General features: G+C 39.3%; 1 protein-coding gene across 1 annotated transcript in view; it reads left to right on the plus strand.

The window, feature by feature from the left end:
- The window catches only part of LOC124160582 (xaa-Pro aminopeptidase 1-like), a 154522-nt gene extending 139194 nt beyond the window's left edge, over window positions 1-15328 (plus strand). Inside the window, exons 9-14 of the mRNA XM_046536466.1 lie at window positions 4658-4925; window positions 7652-7888; window positions 11633-11701; window positions 12322-12398; window positions 13107-13202; window positions 14456-15328. Coding sequence (XP_046392422.1) covers window positions 4658-4925; window positions 7652-7888; window positions 11633-11701; window positions 12322-12398; window positions 13107-13202; window positions 14456-14704 — 996 coding nt within the window. The 3' untranslated portion in view covers window positions 14705-15328. The remainder of the gene's footprint in view (window positions 1-4657; window positions 4926-7651; window positions 7889-11632; window positions 11702-12321; window positions 12399-13106; window positions 13203-14455) is intronic.
- The last annotated feature ends 3500 nt before the right edge of the window (window positions 15329-18828 follow it).

The raw sequence follows: 18828 nt of genomic DNA on the forward strand, positions 1-18828 counted from the left end.
TCTATGTTGTCCTCTCGGTAGGAGTTTTTCTCAGGTTAAAATGACAAAGGAGCACAACCAAACAGTAACGTAACTAGGAATATGCTATGGGGGTGAGGGGGATTGCCTAAGGTGGCAAACCCCCCCAGGCCAGGAAGACTTTTGAAAAATGATGTGCCCGAAACACATTTTACATCATTTTGTCACTTAAAATTGAACTTAAAGAAGATGCAGCTATTATAACTCAAAACTAGACAATATCTTTAAATATTTTTTTTGTTCCTCTGAGGATTTGGGGGGAGGCTCTATCTACCTCATCTCCCCCCCCCCCCATATTTACGCCACTGCAACCAACACCGTAGTAGCTGCTGCTGGCCGTACCAGTGGCGACATAACCTCGGACGAAGTTATATGAGACAATGAAAACCTCGTGTGTCGGAGCATTTCAGGAGCAGCTACGCATTACACATCGTCGAGTAAGCATTCGCAAACATTACAGATGGCATCATCAGGTGATGAAAAAAATTCTTCGCCTTTAACTGAAAATTATATTCATCGTCTGATGATGCGCCCTCTAACGGCCGCGAAAGCTCTCTATTCTCGTATCATCCAGCTGTTCTTGAAAGCCTCGGATAGACATGAAGTTTTAGACGCCCACAAGTTTATTTAGTAGTTCTTGAATAAGGAAACCCACGAAGTATTTATAATTGAAGGAGAAAAAACGACGGATTATCACTGCATGCTGCGGTCATGTAGTGATAATCCTTCATAGTAATACGTGCAGTGATGCAGGCAAGTAGCCTATTTAACGACACCCCTTCTTTATTTTGGCTGCTGTGGTATGCTCACTATCGCTAATAGAATCAACTCGAAGGTTGTTTTATATTGACTAGGGATGATGACACTAAGTTTAAAAAACAAGACGCGCAAATGAATGAATGACGATGCAGATAAGCAACTCTTGATAAATCGATACCTGCACTGCACAAACGCTCAACAATCGCCCACCGAATCAAATCCGCTCATCTAGTAGCCCAACAATACGAATCCGCTCAGCTGGCAGTGTCCGGAGCATGTAGGCTCATCTCCTATTCTCCAAGCTTGGAGGTGAGCGTTTATGCTCCGGCTTTGTCAGCTGAGCGCTTTCGTATTGTCAGGCTCCTAGATGAGCGGAATTGATTCGGTGGGCGATTATTGAATGGTTTTGCAGCGGAGGTATCGAAATAAGAGTACATTCCTCAAGAAAAAGGCGACAAAACGACTCACTCAAGTTTGTACCAATAAAGATTCCGTAGTGGGCTTGGAGACGTGATACTAACGCAGCAATCAGTTAGCGTGAGCTTGGCGACACTTGAGGGAACTATACTAACTGCCTCAACTCGACTCAACTTCGGAAAATTCACGCGGTCGCGCCAAGTCACGTTCCCTCCGCTGCACGTTGAGGCGTGGAGATGCAAGGAGTCGCGGGCACGCGCTTATTAAAACTTCTAAACTGAAGTCGCGAGTGCGGAGGACAGCAACTTCGCCCTCTGCCCATGCAGTCTCTTCCGCGTTATGCTCTCAACGTCCAGAAATATCACGCCCCAGAGCTTCCCTTAGCTTTGAAAGTCGTTCGGTTTATCAATCTTCCGCGGCGAGAGTGCCCGTCATAGTACGTTAACCCGTTGTGAGCCAAGAGAGGGACGAAAAACAAAGATGGAATAAGTGAAGGGAATACCAGAAGTTTTCGCGTTCCTTTTGCGATCTTTCTTGGCAAGCGGGAGAGGTTCAAGGGAATATATGTCTCGGAGATTTGGTCGGGTGCTGTCAGGGCCGGATTTACCCAAAGTTACACTATAGGCACCTCACCATTGTGTGCCCCTCCTCACTTGAGCCCTACCCCCTCCCTCGATGTGATATATGTCTAATGATAAGGCATAGCCACTCCCATGAGGTAAGGTTCGGAAAAAAGGAATAAAAAGATATATGGCAGACAGAATAAGTTTATGCTTGAATTTTTACGCTTGGAAAACATAGACAATAGGGTGGTTTCCTATTATTTTTTTATTGCCTTAATCGAAAGATTATTTATTACTCCTGGAGTACGTATTTCACGCTTTTAGATTTTTAAATGACAATATCTATTTTTCGCGATTAAATGAAAAGTGAAAATTTTCAAGCGCGCGAAAACGCGACGCTCAAGCATGAATGCCGGGAAATATCTCCGTACGTCGTATTTCTGGTTCCCCCTCCCACCCGGTGAGGTGACCTTGAGGCGAGGCTTAGCGCTGATACGTCGCAGGCTGCCAGCGGGTAGCTGAGTACCTTGCTGAAAGGTAGCGCTTGGCTTAAAAAAGGTTTATTAATACCTTATCAAACGAAGAAAACTTTCCGACCTTAGCCAGTTTTAGTAGGTGATTATTAAGACATGTTTCCCTGAGCTCTGTGCCTCATGAATGCATTGGTAACCTCAGACGATGTATAACTCCTATCCTCTCGTGTAGAAACTAGGTCCCTGTGACGTCACGTGGAGTGGAATCGCTTGGGCGCCAATCTGGCCTTTTTCAAATGAGGATAAAATTTGACCCTTGCCATTCGTCTAAACCGGTAATTCAAAAACCAAATAATTTGTGTATTATGAATACATTAATGGTGGGTAACGAATCGCAATCAATGCCTTTCGTTTTCTTTGATGAAGGAAACTACCCTATTCAATTAAAGAAAGAAAGCTTAGAGTAAAACTACATGAAACAGTTTAACATTTATGCAACTAAAGCACTTCATGAATGCCCTTTCCAAAAATAATATCTATCCTTAATTCTTACAACAAAAAAGAAGAATAACTTCAAAAATAAAAACATTACGTACTGCTGTTACTGAATGAACTGCCGCCTTTGAAGGCGCCCCTTGGACCGCGACGCCCCTAGGCACTTGCCTATTTTGCCTTATGGTAAATCCGGCCCTGGGTGCTGTGCTGTTACGCAACATCTATTGGATTAATAAATTGATTTCAAATGTAAAATTGAAATTTATTTTATTGTCAATTGTGATGGAGTTTTAAAAATTATGAGATACATATTTTACCGTTTTTCAATCCGCCGCCCAATTATCAATTCTCAAAAATGCAATATGGTTTTCTTCAACCAATGCATAGGAATATTGATTTTGAATTGGCTGGATAATCAAGGCATTAATATGAGAATAGCTAATAAAAATACGAGGATTTGGCGTGAAAAATGCAGCAAGGAAATAATTTGTAGAAATATTTCTCGGTAGCTGCATTTTTTATAGACAAAAAGCCTTTTTTACAATTTTGGATATGGAAAGTAGTTATTTTTTACATTACCTTTATTAAACTTGAAACCCAGAATATCTAGCAAACTATGAATAATATTTAAGTTGACGTCATCAAGCTATTGTTGAGAATCGGGTGGCCTCGTGTTAGGCTTAGATTGCTTCAATAATTAAGAATGGATACTTCTCAGAGTGACACAAAGACCATCACCTTGAACCCTCACTATAACACTAGGTTCGACGGAACCAATAAATTTTAGCAAGATATTTTTCAGCACGGATAGGTATTAGAATTCGTTTTTCTTCCGAGAAATAACGGATTTAAATAAATTCTAGGTGGTAATAAGTATTTTTTTATTTTCCTTTTTCCTCTTCCTTTGTTAACGTCTGGCATCCTGACACCCCCCGCCACTCGCCTATTGACGCAGCTCGCGGAGTGGCATGCCGGGATGGCAACAGAAACTAAAAGAAAATCAAAACCAGTAAAATTTCAATAGTTTCGTTCCCGAGAGCGAAAGTGTAGAAACGAAACGAAATGGACTTAAACCCGGGATGCTAAACTCAGGGTCGAAACGAAATCGGAGTCAAAACTACCTCGGGTCGAAACTAAGCTAAAACTCTGGAACGAAACGAAACGTAGATTATGTATCGCACCAGAGGGACCACGAGCTTCACCTTCGAACAGTTTAGTTTCGACCCATATAACCGAGTACGCAGCATGATTGAATAAAGTAGAGGGTCGGCCTACTGCTATTAGATTCATGGTACACTCATTTTTACCACTAACAGGAGTCGCTGAACACAAACTGGGCATTTGATTTTTAAGCTCTTTGTTTTAACCTCTCAGCATATGCCAAACGTGATGGGTGGAAACTATTCCCTCCTATCCACCTCTAATTAACTTCTGGGATCGAAACTTAACTATGAGCAGCGGAGTTTCGATTAATTTAGTTTCCTTTCTGGGAGTAAAGTCTTGTCCCGGGTCGAAACTAAACTCCTTGGTGATTTTAATTTCGTGCGGGAACGAAAATAAACCTAGGCCTCGTACTTTCGTTTCCCTCCGGGTAGAAACAAAACATTTTCGTTTCGTTTCACTTTCCATCCCTGTGTGGCATGTAGATGTAGATGAGAGCCGGCTGCATTGTTAAATAGAGTGCATTGTTGAAAGAGAATGTCATTTCTACGCTAAGATATTAAGTTAGCCATTCTGTACGCTATGTTCCTATAATGCCACATATTTTGTCCTATCCCTTAAATATGGTTTACCCTTCCTATGCTGCGCATCTAGAGGCAATTTTCGCGAGGACTGTTTGTTGGTGTATTCCTCGCCAAATTAATTTCAAATATACCGCCAACGGTACCGCCTCTCCCGCTAGAGACTAATAGTTTTCTCTTCTGCCGGTAGGTGCACTCGGGTACGCTGGATGAGGCCGCGGTAGCTGACGACGTCGACGGCTATCGCATGAGTCAGGAGCACAACCAAGGCGCCAGTTTCGAGACGATCGTGGGATACGGGCCCAACGGCGCACTGCCGCACTACACGCCGCCGAGGAAGCGCGGTACTCTGGCGGCGCCTGGCGTGGGTGTTGTCTCGGGCGTACCGCTCGCGTCCGGCGGACTCAAAATCGGCAATGACAGCACCCTTGTCATAGATTCCGGCGGACAGTACTACGGTAGGTTCCCAGTGTTGGCAAAAGTACTGAGAAAAAGTAAATGGGTTCAATTACAGTTACTTCGTATAAAAAGTAATCCATTGTAAGTGAAAATGACTAATTTTGAAAATTAACCTTTAAAATTACAAGTACTCCTAGTAAGATTGTCCTCTGTAGAGACCACCTGACAACATTTCATTAAAAATATGAATAATTGAGTCTCAGAAATTCCAATTCCAATTCCAACAAATGCAATTTCCCTTGCGATATATAAAATTGCAGCCATTGAAACGTGAAAATTTTTCCATACAAGTAAAAATTACTGCAAAAGTAATTGTTACAAGTAATCCGATTAATTTTACTAGATTAATTACCAACACTATTGGTTTCCACTCGGCTCTTATTGCCGAAAGGCAATTTTGATGTGCAACTGCCAATATTTTTTCCATACCAGATTTCACATTTTCACTTAGAATCAAGTGCCCCGTGGGTCATGGCTCAGTGGTCCCCATCATCATCATAACTGGTCAATAATCCTAAGATTGGTTTGACAAACCTCTCCACTCAATTTTTCTCTCAGCTTCTCTTTTCTCACATATGTATTTTTTCAATACCACGTTTTATTGTATTCGCTTTCTTGTTTGTCCTCCCGGAAAAAAATATTGCAACACAAATTTCGACCACTTCCTGATCAACTAGAGCACTGAAATTTTCAGGATAGCATAGAACTGGATGGCAATGCAATGTTCTTACACTTTTACCACGGTTTGAACAGTGACTTAAGTAATATCCAGAAATTAAAATTAAATATGGAGTTCTATAAAAGGCCACTTAAATCCAATGGAGGCTGAACAGTGACTTAAGTAATATCAAGAAATAAAAATTAAATATGGAGTTCTATAAAAGGCCACTTAAATCCAATGGAGGCTGAACAGTGACTTAAGTAATATCCAGAAATAAAAATTAAATATGGAGTTATATAAAAGGCCACTTAAATCCAATGGAGGCTGAACAGTGACTTAAGTAATATCCAGAAATAAAAATTAAATATGGAGTTATATAAAAGGCCACTTAAATCCAATGGAGGCGCTGCAATCACAGGAGCTGCAATAAAGTATCGTTTTGTAAAGCGTTAAGTACCTCTTTATTTTTTCTGTAGTTTTTCTTCAACAGGAGCCTGCGGTTTACCATTCCTTTTATGTCTTCCTCTGATAATTGTTCATTGGTACATGGAATTTTCGACTTAGCACATAACTTCTGTCGTCTCTATGTCGTCTCTTCTGGTGTCCTGTTACAATCAATAATTAAATAAATAAACATTCCCAACACAAATATTTGAAATTGAAGGAAGAAAGTGAGACACTGCATAATAATACAGTGAGTTAAGACATCGATGTCAAGAAATTAGACAAGGTATATTGGCAAGATAAATATTTTAATTAGAATCCATTACCAAACTCTTGACGGCTCTTGTTGAAACTGTTACATTAGTTCTTGAGATATCCTGTCCGTTTAAAATAATTATGGCTAGGAGGGGTTTTAGGCGCAACCAATACTGGAGTGTTTGGGGGTATGGAATACCCGCCAGGGTAAGCGGGAGGTGCGGGGCCCTCCCCAGAAAAACGTTACGATTAATAGTGAGTTTTACGGCTTTCTGAGGGATATTTTATAAATTCTTTCACACGATTTCATAAGTAATGTTAATGCAATTAAATAAAATGGATTTAACTTTAAAATTTCTCTGAGCTCTGGGGGGAGGGGGGGTTTGCTATGACTCGATATCTCCACTGCAAAACCGCTCAACAATCGCCCACTGAATCAAATCCGCTCATCTATGAGCCCGACAATACGAATGTGCTCAGCTGCCAATAGCCGGAGCATAAACGCTCACCTCCAATTCTCCAGCTTCGGCGGATTTGATTCGGTGGGCGATTGTTGAGCGGTTTTGCAGTGGAGGTATTGAATGTATATCTCCAAAAACCCCCCTCGCTGCGTCACTGGGCTCATAATATGGCCGATAACGTTATTTCGTCTTCTTATTGAGGTTTTCATGAGGCTTCTCTTCTATTCTTCTTAAGACTTCCTTATTGCTTACTCGGTCGATCCATTTGATCGTCATCATTCTTCTGTAATTCCACATTGCGGAAGTCTCCACCCTTGAGTTTTCCACTGGCAGCGATGCATTCTCCAAATGCAAGTTCTGATAAATTGTGGCCTTACTTCTATGCTTAAATTTCCGACTGAAAGTTTATATTTCTTTTAGCGGAGCGCTCTCTTTGCCTTGGTTATTCTACTGATAATTTCTTTCTCCCTTCTTTCATCTTTATTTCGTATGGTTCTCAAATAACAGGAATCATTCACCTCGATAAGGTTATGTTTCCCTATTGTCATGTTTTGACTTATTCTCATCTACTGCATGCACTGCATCTACTCTCTCAAAGGGCCCCAGCAGGTAAATTTTCATTTCACCACAAAATTGATAAATCTGCAGGAATATGATATTTCAATTTACGTTTAAAGTCTCAGCGATGAAAATTATAATTTAATAAGGTATTTCGCAGCAAGGATTTGCAGTTGCATCATCATCTCTAACATGTTCACATTTGAATCTATTTTTATTTCTTGAATTACGAGAGAATTTAATATTGATCTTAGGTAATTTTTGAGAATTAATCTCATTAGTTTTAATAACATTACAATAATTTACACGAATCGTATGCTTATTTTCTGGTTCTCTTTCTCCACAGAGGGCACGACGGACGTGACTCGGACGTTGCATTTCGGCACGCCGACCCCCTTTCAGAAAGAGGTGTACACGCGAATTCTCTCCGGCCACCTGACGCTCTCCACGCTCGTCTTCCCGGAGGAGGGCACCGAAGTGGCCGACGTGGACGCCTTGGCGCGAGCCCCCCTCTGGGCCGTTGGACTCAACTATCGACACGGAACCGGACACGGCGTCGGATCCTTCCTCTCCGTGCACGAAGGTGAATTCTCAGCTACCTGTTCCACTACCCGATGGAATAACTGATTTCAATTAAAATCGAATTTTAATGTATCGAAAAATCGATCAGGATTATAATCGAAAATCGAGTTTTACTGTAAGGAAATGTTTTTAAGAAAACTTTATAACTCCAGACAATGGTGTACGGAATAAAACGACCGTTTTCGCAGTAGGATCCTGGGGGTCAGGTATCGGAGAGTAAAGAAGGTACAAGGGTCTCAGCTGGTGTCTTTGTGGGAGGTATTTTTGTATGAGTCCCAGGAAAACAACTCACTTTTTCGAGGTTTGAACGCTTTTAATAGAAGCATGGCCTTCGATCTCATCCAAAGAAAACTAAACGAACTTCATGAAACGTGCACTTACCTCGGCTGAAAATTCTCCACTGTCTTCACCATGGACTAATTGAGAATCGATGTTTTGAAGCAAAACTTAAAAACGGTGAATTCTGAGCATTAAAACCCATACGGTTTCAAAAACCTTACCGCGTCGCGGCTAATCCAACTCCCGACGCGCCCGAAAAATCAATGTAATTTCCGGAGACGCAAACTTATTTAAAAAATAACTGCATATATACCTCAAGAAATCTTCAAAGAATGGTCTCGTATAAGTTACTTCGCGTGACTTTGCCGAAAACCCATTTGAAACTCTACCTAAAGGTAAAATTTTGTTTAAAAACAGTGTCCGCCATTTTGTAACAGCATGGTAAGAATTTATCGATGAATTTATTTAAGATTACGGAAAATTAAAGAAAAAACACCATGCCAACAGATTGTGTGGTTTTTTGTTCCGCAAGAATACACCTATAACTTCACCATCCTTACTTTGGAAGATTTTCAGAGAAAATTGAAGACGGGCGTTTTTATGGAAATTTGCTCATGTTTGAGCCTCTGTATCTCAGTAACCGGTAAGAACTATGTCAAATGAGGTACATATCCATAAAGTTCAATCATTTTTTTAGCATACCTGCGAAGTTTCAAGTTTATAACTCTATAAAGGTCATTTTTTAATTTTGTCCGGCTTTTTCCGATTTCCGCCCACTGTGCAACGGTCTAAGGTGTGAATTAATGGATTCCTCCCCCCATCCTTTTCACCTGTTTTTCTCCTGTAAATGTTCAATTATTATTTTTTTTTGCTAAAGAGTGATTTGAGGAGAGAAACCTATGGACTATAACACTGCAAAGCTTAAATTATGAGACACGGATTTCGGGACACTCCACTTGTTAATATATTTAAGAGTTTCTTAGAGAATAAATTCGTCTGCACGAAGGTTGCAGGGATGAATTCGGCAGCGGTATGGGGGATGAAATGTGTCGACGAAGAGCTCCAATTTTGTTGAAGTAAGTTACGCTGCATGCATATAGTAAATGCATTCGAAACAGAGATACTAAAAGACTATCCCACCTTTAATTTTCAAACAGTATTTTAAATTAAAAGCCAAGTGAAGCAGTCGAACTCTTGCAACAGGCACACAGCCAGAGACTCCCCCCCCGAAATGTTTTCTCTCGTGGTGACTGCCCATGATACATTTGCTATGGAAACCACTAGCCAAGGGGCATCTACCCTCTCGCACTCTATTGGCGACAAAATTTTAGCATCTGCCACACGCATACCACTATAACACTTTGCGAAAAAAATGTATGCCTGTAGGTGCCGGTCTACCTGTAGTGGTACAAATTGACCAGTATAAGTAGCAACGAACATTAAAATTAAAGTCTCAATCCTTGTTGAAGTATGGGATTTTTGAAAATTTATGCTGCTGTAAATTTCTTGCTTCCGATAAATAATTTCGGAAAGATGTTATTCTAGTATATTGTTGATTTTGACGAAAGAAAATGCAATAGAGACCAATAAAATTTATGTTATGAACCGGAAAAAACAGTTTATTGCTTCATAGTTATCTCACTGTATACGTGGATACCTTTTTGATAGAAGGTACTGTGGAAGAATGTGGCATTCATATAAATGGATAGTGGAAGATGAATTTAAAGCTAAATATCATATAGGTTACAAGGCTCCTCTTCGAAGTCGTACACTTACGAGATGTATGGTTCATTTAGAATGAATGAGTCACATGGCGAAAGAAAATGAACTTATTTCTCTAGTCAACTAATCTAGTCTAACTAATACATACGACAGCATACAAAAAAGCAGGTATGTCGCCGCGTGAAAACAATAGATAAATAATAGATCTATTCATCGATGAATTGAATTTAACCCGTGATGTGAAGATATATCTTTTCCAATTTCGACTAGAATATTGGAACAATGGCTAGCGAAGTAGAAATCGTGCACATAGATATTCCAAGCTCTTCCTCTGAGAACAATGGCGAGTGATCCATGCGATATTCTCCGTTTCAGAGCGGACAAGGCTTAAATTGAGGTTATAACAATATCACAATGTGATGGAGTTAGCCTTTCGCACTCTTCCGTCCCACTGGGCTTTTATTATCATCCGATAATCGCGATGGCTCTACTCCAAAAACACATTCATGGGAAACGCCCGTCTTTAAATCACTTAACAAATATCTCTCGACCTCCGATTCCTTTTGTGCCCTGTGCTGCGGACGGTTTCGCCATATCTGCTATTTCATTTTATGCCGCCGCACCGGGTCAAAAGCAGACTTTAAAAGGATCACATATCATGTGTCTCTGGCATAGAGAGAAATAATATCTACACTCGAAATATGGTAACCGGGATGCCTTACTGTCGTTTTTCATGACGTAATGAATCACGACATTTTTACAGGCTATTTATTATAAAAAGATTCACTTTCGTTTCTTTCTTTTTCCCAGGTCTGATTTTATTTTATTTTCATTGAAAGGAAATAGAATACATTAAAATTAATTGCTGTTAAAAAATGATAACCATACTTAGAAAAAGTCTATTTAAAAACTGGTTGAACATAAAACACACGAGATTGAAAATGCTATTAATTTTTCTGCTACTAGTACCTTGTTTCCAATTAATAGCTTAAATAAGGTATTAAACACGAAAAATTTCAGATTAAAAATTGCATATTGGAAAGGAATCAAAGAGATTTTGGAAGCAACTCATCAAGTACCTACTCATATTAAGCACGTTTGATTAAGCACAGCAGTGGAATCAATTATATTTAGTTGATGTTGAAATTTTACGACGAATTTACTGAAGAAGTAAAAATACAATACAGTACAGTAGACAGCACGCGAGAAGAAATTCTTGAGCTATGTGGCGCCTCAAAAATTAACCAATTACTGTGGCAAAGGCCACTTACAAATACTACTTGTTTTAATAAGTTTACGATATTTTGGTATACATTGAGGATATTAAATCACGACACCGTTCACCTCGCATAAAATGAGAAGAAACTAAGACATGGTCTCTAGAAAAGTACAAAGAACTAACTATAGGGGCAACAACGATTATATAGACGCTATTATCAAACCTTAAAGTGATAAAAGTTTAGCTTTTAGAGAGGAAAGTTTTTTTCCTATTTAGGTTTTGGTGCTGATAAGGTAAGGTAAAAATATTACTAATGATAGAGAAAACAAAATAAAGAATTGGAGTGTATGCAACTTCAAGCGACTCAAAAAGGTATATTTAGCTGTATAGAACGGTAATAGAATATTATAATTTGAACAGATGGATTTTTACAGGTAAAAAATTTATAATTTGTACCACAAAATTTAACCATGTATCTGCATAATTATCGTATAAAAGTTAATTTGTTTTTAAATTACTCCTCAGCTCCAATCAGCTTAAGCTACGACGATCACGTAACGATGAAGTTCAAGGAAGGATACTTTTTCTCAAACGGTAAGAACCATACATTATTACCGAAATTCTAAAAATATATTCTGCATACTTTAGTTTCGATGAAATTTTACGAAACAATATTTGTTATGGAACTTCGGTGAAATACGAGAGGATAAATAGAAATATCATTCTCCATGAAAAATATATATAATCAATCAAATGATTCCCATATTGGTGGACTCCAAATTATATTTTGTGCGAGAATATGTGACAGTTGAAAAGCTTGTACCAATATATTCAATCGAATTCGGTTTCACTTTGGTTAGTATCATAAATTTACGATATTAGCTTACTGATACAAAAATTCGCAAAAAAGTAAAGTTTATACAAATAACATGAAAAGTGTCTAATTTTTATATTTTTTGTAACTTCTTATTTAAAAAAAGAATAAATTAACATACACCCAGTGTAATAACAAGGAAATTGATTTACAGGGATTACTAATAATAATATTTTATACAATATTTCAATCATATTCACCAGTTGGAAAATCCACTGTACTTAAATAATTTTAGTTGGCATTACATACGCACATAGTTGTCATGTCAATTTCTATGGTAATGTTGATTCATGAAATATTTTTTCATGATAATATTTTGATGCTTCACCTTTTCTTTCAGAACCAGGGTATTACCACGATGCTGAATTCGGAATAAGGCTCGAGAATGTTTTGGAGGTTGTCAAAGCAAAAACGAAGGTATATATCGCGGTAACAGTGTGATTTTATGTTTTGGGAAAAAGTATTGCATGTGAAAGGACAAAATATTTTCCTTGCACGATTCATGGCGTGCATTGAACGAGAGAGGCATTTTAAAACTCGAAAAAGCAAATTTTTCATACTTTTAAGACGGTTAAAGAATTAAAGCCGTAGTATTTGTACTCAGGAGACGGTTTCTTTAAGTTTTATGATCTTACTCATCATGTTCTTCTTTACTGCCAAGTTTTTTCCTTATAGGTAATTAGTCTATAAATTGCAAAATGCAATGGATAATTTGAATTTCATGATTGCAACACTCTTTAAATAGCATAATAACGCATTGGATAGTGAATTTAGTGGATAAATCCAGTGTGAAATGCCTGATAATATTTTGTTATGTGCTTGATAATATTTTGCTATTCACTACAAATCAAATATAATTATATTACGAATATTCATATAATTTTCAATATTCTCTTTAAAATAGGATACTTACTTGAAACTTTCTTAGTGAAAATAAAATGATGGGATGAAAAATTATCGTGAATAATTCGTAAAATTCTCATTCCAAGGAATGGCAATTGATACGAAAGGTGCAAGATCATGTTCATCACCTGCACTCACGCGCCAATGTTTTCACTATACGCATCTAAATTTAACAGCACTCAAAAATAATGCTTAATCCTATTTTTTTATCATATTCTCCAGTACAATTTCGATGGACCATACTTGGCTCTCAGGCCAGTAACTCTCGTGCCATACGAGCCGAAACTCATCGACCTTGATCTTTTGAGCAATGAACACGTAAGTACCTTTTTCTGTCTCAGTGCGCATAACTCTGTGGTCGTATTGATAAATGTACCATCCGGGAATTTTTCTATACTTCTATCACCAAGAAATATATTTTTTCATTAAATAATATTGGAAAAAAATATTTTTATCAAGTCTTACATGTCCAGATTCCCATGCATAAATTATGATCCTTTAAGAGCTCAATTCGCGTAAAAAGTTTATTTATCATGAGCATAATATTGTTAATTTCATGAATAAAAATAGATTTCTGGATTATCATTATTATATTTTTAAAAGGCAAAAGAAAACAGCGAAAAATAATTGATTAACTTTGAAGAGATTTTCAGATTGGAATGATTGACCCGATATTCTTCCGAGTATATATATCAAAAGTGCCGGTATCATACTGTGGCCTACCCGCATGCGTTGCCTTAAGCCATGCAATGACGCAAGTTACCAAAGACATTAATGAGCACAATTTTACTATGTTACTGATTTAATGAAAAAGAGAGACGGCAATATTCAACTTGCCTATTCAACAAAGTACGACGCGTCTCAACCGTCAGGCCATTTTCAAGTACAATATGTATTGTATTTGAGAATGAATATGCATACGTATATTGTACTTGAGAGTGACCTGAAGTTCGAATCGCGTCGTAGTTTTTTAAATACATTTGCGGAAAATTGCCATATTTTTTTCATTAAATCAGAATGCCAATCCACTGCCTCTCGCTTGACTCAGTTACAATTGATTAGGTTGGAAGCCAAGGGGACAAGTGATTTCTTTTTTCTATAAGCAGTTAGGTACAGAAAGTTGATATAGAAAACAAGCGAGATCAATTAGATGTTTAATAGTGCATTTGATTTTCCAATCGATGTCAGCACAGAACAGAGACTCACTCGTATCCTTTGGCAACCAAGTTTTTGTATATTTCTTTCAACAATTAACTATACCTAACACTGTTAAGAAAAAATTCACTTGTAGCCCTTGGAAACTAGGTTTTTGTGCATTTATTCTAACAATTAACTTTACCTAACTCTGTTGAGAAAAAAATCACTTGTACCCCTTGGATTACAATTAACTCAATTAAAATATTAAAACTTAAAATTTTTCATTGAAATTAGGGGGAGGTGGTCATTACCCCTGTGACTTCCCCCCTAAACCCACCCTTGGACTGCCACCTGACCATTTGTCATGTCGCACTGATCTGTGTAAACGCAAAAATAATGATGTAATCCTCTTTAATCCTCGATCTTTTCTCCAGAGGCGGATGCTGAACGACTATAACGCCCGCGTGAGGACGGAGGTCGGAGCCGAGCTCAAGCGCCAAAACAAAATGGAGGCTTTCTACTGGATGATGTCCAAGACGCAGAACATCGCCGAGTGCCGGACTGTGACTAAGTCGGGTCGCTCCTCCAAGTCGAGGTCCAGCCACTCATCCATCCCCACGCCGCACCCATGGCTACTGGTGGTCACGGCGTGGGTGCTCAGTGCGACATATCGATTGCGATAGGACATCGAGAGTGCGGGAATAAAGGCTCGTTCGATGGTCGATTGTAACATCTGAAGGTTCAACGAAACCCATGTGTAGGCTTGTGCGGGATGATTTAAATGAAGCGCAGTTCCTTTCAGGATTTTCTCCGCGTGTCTTCACTGTCTAAGACGAAAGTGGTTTATTTGGCCTCTAAAGGTTATAACAGCATTGTGACGGGCTGATATACCACATCCTGTGGGGTTGAGCTCATCGTTGCAGCAAGAGCTCAACTCCAGCGGATGAAGTGTTCTTATTGTTACTAAGGTTTTCTATTGATCAAGGTGGATTTCTATGAAGTACTTTGAGGAGTGTTCTGGCCACATCCCCTTGATTCATTTACTCTTCAATCAACATCCTCTTCCATTCACAATAAGTCCTACTTAACTACTACTTCATTCCATCTAAAAATCCTATTCTCTTCCTTCCTCTCCCTCGTTTACCTAAAATTCTGCCCTCTATCACCGTTTTCAACATCCCCTTCCGGCTCAGTACTCATATCATCCAAACTTTCCGTCTCATCCGTACCTCAACAAGAAGCTGCATCTCCTCACTCACCATCTCTAGCACTTCATATAAGGGCGCCATTATAAACTCTAACACAACGAAATTGTAGAAAAAAGGCGAAATAAATCCTACTGTTCTTTGTAATAATGTTCATGGCTTAACGATTGAAGGGTCAGGAATATATTAATACTATTAAACTATCCATCCTTACACGTTAAAATATTTTATAAGTGCATTACGAACTAATAAAAATATAAGTATAATGCGAATCAGTAATAATATAAATACGCCAACACGGTAGCCCGAGGAGAGACACTATTTTGAAGGCAAAATTCAATTAAAAAAAACATTCTACCCTCTAACACCGTTTTCAACATCTCCTCCCTGCTAAGTACTACTCGCTCCATCCATACCCTCAGTTTCTTCCGTATCTCACTTTGAAGCTGCCTCTCCTCACCCACCATGCCCAGCACTTTCTCTTCTTCTCCATCCACTTCACCTGCTCCATTCTTCGCCATACCCACATTTCAAACGCTTCCAGCCTCCTCCCTCCTAAATGTACATGTTTCCGCACAGTAAAATGCTACACTCCAGATCAGATTCTTCACTAACTTTTTCTTTAAACTTATACAATACGATTCTTCTATAAACGCCTTTCTGCTTATGATCCTAAACTATATTAGGTAAACGGAGGTATATTGGGCCGTCAGAATTCTACATCCTACCGTCACTGACCAGAAGAAACCGTCTCAAACGCCGACGAAACTGTCGTCCGATACGCGGTGTAAACCCCGAAAGCAACAGCGTTTCATCTGACTCTCGATGCCTGAAATTACCCGATAAGCACAGAAGTCAATTTGATCATCCGAGAATACTGAAAATTGTATCTTCATGGTATTCAACGATAGTGTCCGATTTTCAGTGGTCTTGAAATTTCAGGAGAGCTGATTCCATAGAAAAGTCAATTTATTGTGGACGGTCATTCCGATTGCGTAAACAATAAAGGTGTTATCAGGGTAAAATATTTATTGAAAGTAATTGTCTTGGTGGTGATTTGATGGGATTTGCTATTCTTTGTGAGCGAAAAGCAAGGACTTCGCATCTCAACATAATTCATTTGGATGACCCTGTTTTCAACGTAGAACGCCATCACCATATGTGACCAACCACATATGCAACAAACCGACAGGCATCGATCCTAGCATCAAAAGTTAGGTAAGGATTTTTTTACCATACACTTGGAAATATATGCCCTTTGGCACATTTCGCCATCGGGGTTCTTAAGGTTACAACCACCGGGGAAAGGACGCAGTACTACAACTGGTACGCCCGCGCCCCCGGGGAGGGAAGTGAAAGGGAAGGAAAAAGGATAGAGGCGCCGCCGCAATTAGGAGGCCGACGACGCCTCTACAGTCCGACTGCCGAGAGTTGTCCGATGACAGATAGAAGAGTCTACCTCGGGGTAGGGGGCAAGGTTGCCAGATAAGCAGTGGCGCCGACTCCATGGGGCCTGAGGGGGCCTGAGCCCCCTCAAAAATTCGATATAGGTGTGAGGAAAAGTTTGTCAGGCATGTTGAATTTCCCCGGAGTGTCCAGATATCGAGATTCGAGTTATCAGGGTTCCAATTTTGATCATATGACTCTTCTAAAATGCTTAAAAACCTTCAAACTCACTACTTATAAAATTTCTCGGGGCAAGATACCGGTTTGGGCCCCCCCAATATTTTTTGTAAGTCGGCGTTCCTGCAGATAAGAAAGGGAAAAGCCCTCCTCACATGTGAACAAAAGGGTTCCGTGAAGGAAGGAGCTGGAAGAGACGACGAGCGTGAAGGACCCAAAGGAAGAATCCTTTTAATTGGTGATTCGAAGAAAGGGCTTATTTTGGTGGCTCAGGCTTGTTTTAGTGCTTCATATGCATGTGACAACCTTGTATGACTAGGCGAGGGTGTGAGATGCGTTTGGGGGACAGCGATTAGCTGTTAACCGTGCTGTCGCAGGGTTCTCCGCCCCTCCTTCTGAACTGTCATCGGACAAATCTCGCCGGCTGGACTACAGGGTAGGAATAGGAGCGATAGGGTAGGATAGGGAATACCTTCGCCGCTATGAAAGCGACCAGGGCTCACAACTAGCGAAACCATAATTTGTTGTGCCAACGATTTTGGAAGATTCTACCATGAATAAGTAAAATCCAAAGATCAAACCGTTGGATCCCATCGAGGCAGCTGGTCCCAAAATCAACCCGGACCAATTACGTCACAGTTTACTCCTGAGGAGTATATTTATGACATGATTTGTTGCGTATGAGCAGCGCAACTTATAAGGCGTGTGGCGTAAGCATAGCCAGAGAAAGCTCCTCATGACTCCTCAAGAAACAGTCTTGATGCAGGGATTGATATTTTGCAATGTATCTAATGATTGCATAACCGAAGATGTAGATAACTGATCAAAGACAATCATCATTGTCGAAATCCGAATTCAGTGAATGACTATCAACAAACAACATTCATTAAGGATCGTAAACTGCAGACATCGGCGACCGTCGAGAATTAATCATTGTAATCGGATTATAACTATTGAGATTCATTGCTCATAAACAACAAATATTAAAGTAATTGATGTCTAATTGTATGAAAGAAATCGCAAGACACTATTGAGAATCGTCTCGATATCCTGAACTATTGAAGTCAATTTCGATCAATCGCACCATCGAACAAATCTAGCGCTAACAAAGTTGAATCAATTGATGTTTTAGAATGAAATCGAAAGTCACCACTGAAAATCGTCTCGATATCCAGAACTATCGAAATCAATTTGGATTAATCGCAACATCATACAACCCTAGCGCGTAAATGTTAGCCCTTGCTAGCCACGCAATAAAATATCGAAGACGAGGTGGAGCGAAATCATCGGACTGCGTCGTCTGAATGAAAGGAACAGAATAAAAACATAAGAACGCTACCTGAGTCTATTCCGGCCGTTATGTGTTCACCATTCACGTCTGGGACCATGGCAATACGCAAGAGTGACGGGACAATTTTCTTTCCAACCCAATGCTTCCCTTATGGTGACATAAGGGAAAGATAGAATGCAGAAGTATCGAGAGCATTTCGGAAAAAAATAAATTTTGCTATGCATTTCAATTCTGGAGGAAACCCTTTCAAGCCCGTTAGGTATACATGATAAAAAAACAAGAAATATCTTCCACGCTAATGACTGCACATTGTTAAACGGGAGTCCGATAAACATTTTTGTCATCCTTTGGAACGCTTTTAATTTTTTTTTCAAATTCAGACGTGCTTGTCAGTTTATAGGCAATTTTCACCGTTTTCCAATATTGCCCTCCGTGAAGAGGGATTAAAAATTGAGCTGCGGGATACAGATGAACTCATTTGAACGAGTACAATTATTGAAAAATATCGAAACGGAAAATATAAAAAAAAGGGAGAGAATAATTACTCCGTGATAATTGTGAGCTCCGTTGTAAATTTAAAATAGTCGAAAAATATGGTGTAGGGCTGGAAATATTATAATGATTAAATATAGTACGCGGTTACCTAATGAACTTGTATAGTTAGATGACGAGTATGTCATAAAACTGC

Source organism: Ischnura elegans, chromosome 6 (assembly GCF_921293095.1).
Source record: "Ischnura elegans chromosome 6, ioIscEleg1.1, whole genome shotgun sequence".
NCBI classification, from domain to species: Eukaryota; Metazoa; Arthropoda; class Insecta; order Odonata; family Coenagrionidae; genus Ischnura; species Ischnura elegans.